We start from the raw sequence: 10,823 nt of genomic DNA on the forward strand, positions 1-10,823 counted from the left end.
CATAAATAACATGCTAAAAACAGTCCAGCGACCGTCAAAAGGGATTGCAATACAAACCATCAGTTGCCTTCTCAGCTGTCTAAACAGAGAAATAGAAGTACTCTGAGTTCTGTCATAGGTAAATAACAGTGAACACACTACGTAATTATACCTTGCACTACCAACACCTGAAGAAAAATACAAAAATCAGTTTAAGGTTGAGATTCTTTACTATCAACAGGCTCCCCTTGATCACATGGCCTGTAGCAGACTGACCACCAGACGTCCTTTAGTGAGTGTGGTCCCTGACTTTAATCCACAAGCTCACAACGCGGTTGTGGCTGCCTTAAGGGGCAATTCTTGACAATCTATCCACTTTTTAACATGGAGGACAATTCCCTCACCCCTCTTACCCCGTCTAAAATGCTTGTAGCCCTCAACCGTTTGCTCTACACATTTGGTTTTAACATTTTTCTTTAATCAAACAGAATCTTTCACAAATTCTGTAAATAACAGCCTTACGGTGTTGCCCAAACTATATTTTCTGGAGCCTAAATTTAACAAAAACCAACAAACAGACTAGACCATCTGGTGGGCTCACCTGTCAGCAGCTCCATAAGCACAGTCTGTCTCCTGCCTCAGGATTTAGTATTATTCAACTTTCATCCAGTCCACCAAGAAACGTGCTATCTCAAACAGCTGTTCAGCTCAATGCGTGTATGTTCAGCTCAATTTTTTAAAAGCTAATAACATAAACCAGGACCAAAAAGGATCTTGCACATTATTATTAATCCCACAACTAGCCTGAGACAGGAACAGGATATTCCAAATGCTGTAATAAATGCTGGGCTTGCTTATAAACAGTGGCATCTCTAGTACCACGTCATTTCTTTTCCCTGTTTTTTCTAACCAAGTAGCTATTAGTTAGCCTACTGTCCTGTTAAACCTACAATTTCAAAGCAAAAAATAAAGAGCTTTCCTATTTTTTTGTCACATAAAGAGTAAGATTCTTTTAGAAGATAACAGGAGGAAAAGGGGCCATTTCTGGCTAAATTTCTGACATAAAAATGCCTGTGTGGGAAAAGGATCTTGTTATCCACTTAATAATGGCAGCTCTTGCTGCAAGTCAGGTTTTTCTTTAATAATCAGACTGTTCCACCGACAGGTTTCAAACAAAGTTAGAATAAACCACTGATCCTTTTAGTCTCAACCACACAGAAAACCTCAAATTGCTTTGCTAGAAGCTGACAGAAAGACAAAGAAATGACAAAGAAAATGACAATATCCACAAAAAAATAAATAAATAAATAAATAAAATTAAATTTAATAATCTATTTTTCTGGTAGATCTATGTGAACAAAAACAATGAATCACAGAACTTTATCCTGCTCAGAGGACAGCATGTCCCCTTTACCTTCTATCATCACATTCTGCCACCTGGACTCCTGCACCAAAATGACTTTGGGCCAATCACTCAATCCAGTAGAGAATATATGATTCCCTGGTACTGCAATATAATAGGAAACAAACATAACCCCCAAAATACATTGCCTCTGGGTGTTCTTAAAACATGCAGCATTTCCCCTAAAAACATCTTAAGATGAACATTTAACAAAGATTTTGCAACTTTTTTATTTATTTTATTTTTTTAATGATTACCTCCACCCTTGTTTGCAGAACAGCCAACATCCAAAAGGAAAGCCAGATGGTGTTTCATCTTGCATCACCTCAAAAGTGGTGATATTACTTCTGACTTTTTATACACGTTGTTCACTGGGTGAATACTTCAGTGAGCACTCCACTAAATTACCATTACCCTGTGAAATGTCTAGTGGTCAGTGTACATAGAACAGCCACAACAGCGTTGTAGAAGCAGACTGAAAGCTCTTGCTGCTCTTCAAGCAAAATCCCAAGCTCTATGATCATATGCTGAAGTGGTCTCAATCCACAGGGAGGTGCCATTTCCAGAGTCTTTAAAACAGGCTGGAATTTAAAAATACTGTTTTATAGAAGTAAATCATTCCCAATCAAAGAAAAATAACTGCTGACACAAGGTTGACACCGTACGCAAACTTTTCCTCCAAATATCCAGGAAATAGCTTTGTCCTTGAAACAAACAAGTTCAATCACTTTCACCTTCAGCAACACGTTCAGCTGTTCGCTGAAAAGCCCCTGTAAACAATCAGGAAAAGCAGAATGCAGAAAAACCCAAACCTACATTATTTCAGACATCAACATAAAAAATTCTTAGTAACCCTAGAAGTAGATACGACTGCAACACAGCAGGCTGGAGTGAAAGATGAGTGAAGTCTTACCTACTGGAGTTATACTACAACAACACAATCGGCACTAACAGGAGAATCAGGCAGCCTGAGATATGTAAATGTATTGAAGCACAAAAGAGGAAAAGTTATTTCTGCCCCCAAACATTCCTTAGTGTTCCTCCATTCTTTCACAGAGCAGACCATCATTACAGAGAGATTCCACTCCACAGGCAGCGCTGAAGCCAGCAACAGGTAGCACAAGAGACAGAAAATACTCAACTCCATCCCATCCACTTCAGTGCTGTACATAGGAAAGCTGCAGGAAAGGTTTACATGCCCATTGACAATGTTAAAACCACAGAGCCTGTTTTCAGCAAGCACCACAAGGCTCCCTTGCTATGAAGCACCCAAAACTGGAAGTGAAGATGTAAACAAGCCCTCAAAGCACAAATAATCTAACAGCTCTGAAACTGTTTTCACCACAAGAAGAAAAAGCACCTGAGATATGGAGATAAATGGAGCATGAGTCATCACACACACAACTATTAGTAGGTGACACTCGGAGAGGTACATAAAACTGGCCCAGCTTGTACCCTCTCATCAGGGCTGCTACTAATAGCCAAAGACTGCTTTTCAGAACTGGGAAGCATAGATGTTTCACAAAGAAGTTCCTCAGGAAGGAAGAGGGAAGATCCCCAGCTCAGTAGGTGTGAGCCCTCAGTCACTAGGTGACCCACTCATCACCTGTAACATCGATGGGTGCACATATGAAGCACAGGATGTTTGCTGACACTCCCCAGGACTAACGCTTCTCTGGAAGCATCGGAGAAAGATGCAGCAACTGAGAAGGAGAAGAAAAGCCAACAGACCGAAGAACTCAATCCAGCTCTCCAAAACATGGTCCAAATGCTTTACGACTCCAGTTACTATAGAGAATGGTGTACATCTCAAGCAACAGGAAAAGAGAAACAAATTATTAGGAACTGCCCATAAGATTTAGAGCAAAGACTAGCAATGTCACTTGTATCATTTGCCAGGCAGGGCAGCTGGGCCCTGAGCCCTTACCAGAAGGGGTGAGGAGACCCCTTCAAGCAGCTGTCCTCTGTCCTCACATGGGTTGTGATGATGACCATAAAGAGCTGAGAGGCTTCAGAGCAAGGCAACAACGATGTAAAAGCACTGAATGCAGTAAAAGGTTTCAGAGGTAGGACACAGCTCCAGGCATTTCCCTCACAGGAGCAGGAATGTGAACCTCACCTAAATGAAATATTGAACCCGGAATATTCTTTTAATTCAGTACCAAAGGTTACAGCTGCCTGCCTGTAGCAGAGATTGGAGGGCACAATAACAGACTTTGAAGTCTATCTTGGAAATGAGTAACTCAATTCAATAAAAATGCATTAATAATTGCATTAATAAAAATGCATTAATAAAACCAAGGCCAGGTATAGAGAAAGAATCAAGAGAGTGATACGTGATGACTCCAGAAGTGTGAAGTAAGTGGGAAAACAAAGTTTCTGTGCCAACACAGCAGACAGCTGTTCACATGGAAGGAGACATCACTGCTGCCATGCAGGCTGCATAGATGGCTTGGGATCAGGAGGAGATAGGCAGAGGGATGAGCTTCCTGTACCCTTATGACTACTGGCATAGTAGACACCATCATTCAATGGAGATATAGCACATTCAAGAGTTGGATTTCAGTCTTCAAATAGGTCAACGCAGAGCAGAAAACCTGTAAAAAATAACTCGTCCACACGTGCACCTTATTTTACACAGCTCAGGTTTTCCTTACTTTGCTCTACTATTTATGAAAGGACGAAGAAAAATAGTAGATGCCTCTGTCAATCTCATCACCACTGCATAGCCCTAAAAAGCACAGCTGAAGGCTACCACCAGCAACCTTTACCTTCCTCCCCCATGCTAAAATGCTCCCATTGAAATTGCCATTTTTTGGCCCTAAGCCCAAATACTGAAGAAAACAAGAAAAGTTAGAGGAAGCCTGTATCTAAAAAAAACTCAATCTTCTTGACAATATGCTAATAACAACTACATAACTAACTAGCTTTACACCTAAACACTCAGGAATTTAATGATGTGACAATCTGAGAAAGGAAGGTCTTAACGTCAAGCCCGTAGGTCTGTTCAACCAAAAAGCTCTCAAGTGCTATTCACCTGGCTCCGGATCACATACAGCAACACCAGTTGGCTCTGTTAACTGAGCCCAGCATACACACACTACAAAAATATACTAGATTGTGTATGTACATGCATATACTGTTGTTGTGGGCTTTTTTTGTTGTTGTTTTTGTAGTAACTTGTCCACAATCAAAACCCGTAATGCTTTAACAGGAATCAAAAGCTAAAGGGCACTCAGGTTTAGCTCAGACCTTTTACTTTCCACACAGCAGCAGCCAATTCCAAGCACCACCAAAAGCAGAGTGAAAATACAGGGACTTCACAGGACTGGCATGCAAATTATTTCAAAATCTGTTTTTGTTTATATCTTGCAATATAGATTTAGAACAATGAACAGTTCATTGGAATAAATGTAGTCAGAAAACCATTAAATAGAGAAAGAAATTTAGAGCTTCCTTGTTTTCTTATAGGCTCGTTAGCAAAAGCCTCTCCTCTTAACAGCAACATCCTCCTTAAATTGGAAAGAAAGGAAACATCTGCAGGGCTGGTAACATAACAGCTAAATGTCATGTGATCCTAATTTAGCTAAATCAGAGCTTTTGCTTCTCTGCTTGTTCTGCTGTTGCTTATTAAGAATAGGAAATGCTTTGTCCTTAACCTTAGAGTCAGATCTAGAAACACCAGAGACAGACTAAGAGCACACTTCTGCCTCTCAGTACAGAAGCAGTGTTTGAGATTGCTCCATGCATGATAAAAAACTGCCTCAGCAGTCTGACATCCTGTTCATGGCTGCCTTCCACTGCTTCTTGTAGCCTATGGAGCTCTGAGATAAATCCACAAACAAAAGTTGCCCGTGATCCATTCTACTTCTTACAAATGGGGAGAGAACAGCTCTCAGCTGTCCCCAGCTAAGTGCATTACTGCAAAATTAGGAGCTAAATTGGATGAAGTTCATACTCCTTGCTTTCTGGTATAGCACAGGCTTTATCACTCACTACATACCAGACAGCTTCCACTGCATTTTCATCAGATTCTACTACAGCACATCTATTCATGCACGCAAGTCAGTTCTGCACAAGCCATTAAGTAAAACAAGACCCCTACAGAGTATAAAGCCTGAGCTGTGCAGGCCCTGATTCAATAATCAGATGCAGGACAGCTTTAAAGTCAGTTGCAGAAGAACCTACACGCTTCTCCAATCCATCTCCTCATCACATCCTGAGCCTATATCCTGGTTACACAAGTCATAAGATCTGCAGAGGACAGAGTTTAAGGCTTTATGTACTTCCAGTGAACCCCTGGGCTTAGCTGGGGCTTCTCTGTGATGCAGCCACAGTGCTGAGCTATGTGGGCCTGGCAGTGGAACAGAAACACACTTTACCCCTTCTCTCTCTCATACACAGGTATGAAGCTGATCTCTCAGAGAAGCTAGCGATCTCTCCAATATAAGCAGAATATGCTCACTCCTGTTTCAAAAATACAGAGTTAAAAGAGATTAGCTGCACTACTTCAACCATGCAGAAACATCACCATGCCTGCCAATTATTCAAACAGTTCAGACTTAATGTCATCAGATCTTCAACTCAGCCACCTTGCGGTTTTACTCAAGATTCTGTTCCACGTGCCCATGAATGCCTGACCTGCCCCCAGCAAACCTTTGGAAGATCAGGGAATTACCTCTCAATGTCAAAATCCAGATTGCCACCCTAAATACAGTTATTTCAAGTGAGATACTATTTCATATTCTATCCTGTTGTATAGAGTCACACGGCGAGACAGTTTTAAGCACTTACTTGAGAAAGGAACTATTCATATCATGCCTGCACTTCCTAGGAAAGGGATTTAACACAGGGAACATGGCTCAAAATACCACAAAACTTGCAAGACAATGTTCCAAGATTCTTCACAACCCTACATACACAGCTTCTTCCCTCCAAAGCAGCATCCAGATACATAACTAAAACTACCCACTGTTTAAGCTTGCAAGTACAGATGCATACTAGCAAAAATGTACCACTTAAATATAACCCTGGTTCCATGTTTTAATATACTTCATTTGAAATAAATTATATAATGTGCAAATTAACACTGAAAGTTTTAAAAGCCCTACTCTCAGAAGTACTCGTTTTATGTATAAATCAGCATGCACAGATGCAAAGCCACATGCTGTATTTCAGAACCCTATGTTTATAATCTACTGTGCATGTACAGCACAGAGAAAAGCAACTTTTTCACTGCAGAATTTAATATACCTCGATAAGGTACACAGGAAGGTGGTTTAAAGAAAGGACTCAAGTCATTAACTTGAAAAAAAAATCTGAAATCTTTATGTCACCAGAGATGAAGTATCTCTAAGAGGATAGAGAAGAGAAAGTTGTCCACAGGATTTTCAGTTTAGCTGCAAATCCACCAGCTTTCAAACCCTGCCTTACAATGTGATCATAAGTGACCTGTGTATTTCAGCCCAGCCTGCAGCCCACATGTCAGCAGAACAGTCAGCACAGCTGATGTCTAAACCCTGGTTGTGTTCTGTCTGGAGGATGGGGTGGGGGGCAGAGGAGAAATCTATTTTAACAAGAATCCACTGGCTTATTTAAGAACTACTTGTCCCCACATGCCTATTACTCCAGTTGGAATTGCTCACTGTTGCTGTTACTTCCCTGTACTTCTGAACATTACAAAACGTTTCTCCAACAACAATGCAAATTCCCACAATGAGTAAAGCCATCAGCTATTTCCTGCACTGATTTTACACCTTTTACTCAACAAATCCAAAAACATCACATACTGCACTGCTATGAGACAAGATTTTTATCATATTCCGTCCCTCCCTGAGGCAGGAGATAAAGAGAAATAAGAGCACGAGAAGACAACATAAATATCACATTTCAAAACTCTTATCAGCTGCAAATATCTGAAAAGGAATGCAACCACCTTTGTTACTTCACCCTCCAAGTGACAAACCCAGAAGACTGAAATGGTTTTTTTTCATGTTATCTGAGATTCTCTGGAGGAAGGGAAATAGCTGCAGTGCAGCAGCTGCTGCAGTGCTTCTGCATCCGAACGCTTGAAGGCAATACAACAGCTGAGCTTGCACTGCAACATCTCATTCTCATACACTGTTTTACGGAAAATGTAGCCTGCAGATTAAAAACTAAAGATCTTGGCTGCTATAATGCCACGACATGACAACTCACTTTCTCAAAGACTATCCTGATGGCTGTGGAAGTTCTCCCAAGCCCGACAACTTCAGTGGTAAGGCTCTTCTGTACAGTGAACCTGTATGGCCATCTGTCAGCAGGTAGAACTCAGCAGAATACCTGTCTTTGACTAAGAAACCATAAATTTAAGTATTCAAACAGCTGAAAGACCATCGCTGTTACCTTTAGAGGTTATGACACAGCAATAAAAAACAGCAGTCAGGCACTGTTCAGATAGGAATTTGGAACAGTGAAAAGACCTGCTCTCCTCCAATTGGTAGCAGCATACTCAGGGCACAGCAGTGACCTGCTCCTTGCTGGTACGAAGACCTACATTCAACTCACAGTGTACTGTTCTATTGCCTAAGACTTGTAAGCAATGCTTATGTGATACAAGGGAAAAAAGAGATTACATAACACTGCCCTAATGGTTCTTTTATGCTATCCACCAGTAATCCTTTCAGCCATCTGAAGAAGTGGCACTGATTGTTTCAGAGTTGCTAGCAATGTTCCACCTTGGCCAAGAGGTGAATGAAGACATCAAGCATCAAGAGTTTGCCTGCACACTGAAGGCTGATAAAGGATTTCCTTAGCAGAAAGCAGGGAAAGTTCTGCTGTACCTTACTGAAGATGAGCTAAGTTATGTGAATGAGTAAAATCATTACTTAGTACTTCCATACAATTGTTCAAGGACTCTCTCTTACTGGGGTCAGTACTAGTACAAGCATGACTCTGAGGCTACATCTTCACAAACATCAGACTAACAATGGAAAAGATTACCTTCACTTTATTTTTGAAGAGATACTTTGGGAACTGTAAACCAGAGGAGTAGAGTGTGTGACAGTAATAACAAAAGGCCATAAGAACAGTTCTATAATCTGATTCAAGAAATCATTAATGCCATTAATGACGGCAAAGCATCCCGTGATGCCTTACAGGTGCTCGAGTGGATGAAAACCACCAAAGAAGTTGCATGAGCTCTGCTAGTTCAAGGATGACATAGACCAGATGGGAGCTGGGCTGTGCAGCTACACTCGAGCAAGAGCTGTTAGCTTCAGACTGTACTTACCTGTTCTCTGACCTGCAGGATTCCTGAACACTGACAGGAGGAGCAACACTGCTATACAAAGCAGTTCACATCTCCCTCCAGGGCTGAGTCCATCTACATTTTACATGGCATTCTAATGCAGTAGAATAGCTGCACTAGTCTCTTCCTGGTAGATAGTACCTCAGAACTGAACTTAAACATTCATTTAAAAGCAAAACGAAGAGCAGCAGCTCACTACAATATATAGTTTCCAGATATTTTACTTTCAGGAAAAAAAAAACCAAAAACAAAACAAAACAAAAAAACACACCACAATACAACCCACAAACCACATTAGCCATATATTCTACTTATCTAAGAAAAATGAGTAATATCAAGCAGTTCTGCAACATTTCTACCTTAAGCACGCAATTAATTTTAAGTATATTGATCTAAGGCCTGGTTTTCCTTCCAGTTTACTAAGAAACAGCTTTTAGGTTACATGAAGCCTGCCTTGTTGGGTGTTCTTTTTCCTTTTGTGTTGGCTTTAGTTTATTGTTTTGGGGTTTTTCACAGTTCATTTCATTCTTCTGCTCAAAAAACAATGTAACTTTCCCTCCCCCCTTCTTATTCCAAACTCATTTTAAAGTTTGGTGGGGCTGCCCATATCATCAGCCTGGCCTTTTCTTACTACTTCTTGATTTCTGAAGCACAGGAAGCCATTGTCAGATTCAATTTGCCTACTCTGATGAATTCTTATCTGTGTGTTTGCAAACTGAATCAAGCTTAGTTAAGCATCTGAAATTTAAGGCTCTAAAAGCATCCATTTGTCTCTTATCTTTCCAACTCAACAGATGAGACTGCTTTAAATCATATCATTAAGGAAATGATTTCTAAGAAGGGCATATTGTTTCTACAGACTTACATGTACAGTGAGAGTACTTCTTGCCTCTATTACTGTACTGGAACTGAAATATTTTATAAAGCCTTCTCCTTAATGCTGCAGAAGAGCACAGTAAGTTCTCTCCGGTGACTGCTTGAATGGCAGGTGAGAAACACAGGTTACATCCACCTTGAAAGCAGTACTGCAACAGAACAGCACTATTTCATATCCCTAGTGAGTGGATTCTATTTACAAACGTTTCCATTCAAAATCCAGGTAAGGTTTTCTTCCTCTAGTTCTACAAGAAATAAGTCAGTCAGACTTAAGAGCTGTCCAAATTAAGAACTGAATAACATTCTGTGTTATTTTATCCCGTATGTTCCAAAAAGTATGCAGTATCCAACCTCTTCTCATACTATTTTCTCTCATATCCATGATAAATTTTGAAACAGCCAAAATGTTTGAGTTCAGTTAAACTGGGAAACAAATCAGCTTTATATTTATTCACAATGCAGATGGTGCTGGCACATCTCCCCTCTCCTGTATGTACAATTCATGGAGTAAATCCTCCTCAAAGGTCAAGACTCTACCAGAGCAATCTGAAGCACTCCAAGTGTTAAAAAAAAAGCAATTATATGGTTAAAAACATGCTTTATATTTTTATTAACTGTAGGAAAATCTTTAGTTTATGGCTTCATTCTTAATATTGCATTTTTCAATAGGATGGGGGAGGGAAGGGGGGGAGAAATGGATGACACTAGAGCCTTCCCCCCTCATTATATTAAGTTCTATAATCATATTAAAATATTGTAAGATAAGAAAACAACAAACCTGACCGCTCCAAGCACAATAAAGGTTACAGATGAAGCTCCATTTGTGATTGATCACGCAGTCCAGAATCTTGAATTGGGCCATGTCTTGCTATAGCGCAGACTGCTGCTGTGCTCTGACTCAGCTTTTGCCCGAGTGATACTGAAGGATATGAGAGCTATGCAGTAATGACATTCAGGAACAAGGACCTTCCTTCCTGCTCAGACTCCCTTCCCACCCCAACTATGTGTCGACTCAACAAGATATATTGACAGAACTGCATAACATTCTTCAAAACAACACTTCCGAAACTGTCAAATTATGCATTCTTGAAAAAGAAATGGGAAATCAGAACATCCTAAGAATTCTCACTACAGCAAATACAAAAAGGTGCTCTCAAGCTGTGCTTGTTTGGTTTTTTTTTTCCCTTTCCTGCTGCTGCTGAAACCAGTCCAAACATCACCAATCATTCATATCATAGGTCTTAAACTTGCTTAGGCACAGCTATGATACTGGCTTCT

The 10,823-nt window shown here is 40.4% G+C and overlaps 1 protein-coding gene across 5 annotated transcripts in view; it reads right to left on the minus strand.

The window, feature by feature from the left end:
- The window catches only part of ARHGAP21 (Rho GTPase activating protein 21), a 74,001-nt gene extending 63,540 nt beyond the window's left edge, over positions 1-10,461 (minus strand). For all 5 annotated transcript variants that reach the window (XR_014943109.1, XR_014943110.1, XM_015853294.3 and 2 more), the window contains exon 1: positions 10,324-10,461. Coding sequence is in view for 3 of the 5 variants with exons in the window: in XM_015853294.3 (XP_015708780.2) it covers positions 10,324-10,407 (84 nt within the window). In the remaining 2 variants the exon portion in view is untranslated. The remainder of the gene's footprint in view (positions 1-10,323) is intronic.
- Between the last annotated feature and the right edge of the window lie 362 nt (positions 10,462-10,823).

Source organism: Coturnix japonica, chromosome 2, assembly GCF_054131305.1.
Source record: "Coturnix japonica strain WE chromosome 2, WE-NBRP24, whole genome shotgun sequence".
Lineage (NCBI taxonomy): Eukaryota > Metazoa > Chordata > Aves > Galliformes > Phasianidae > Coturnix > Coturnix japonica.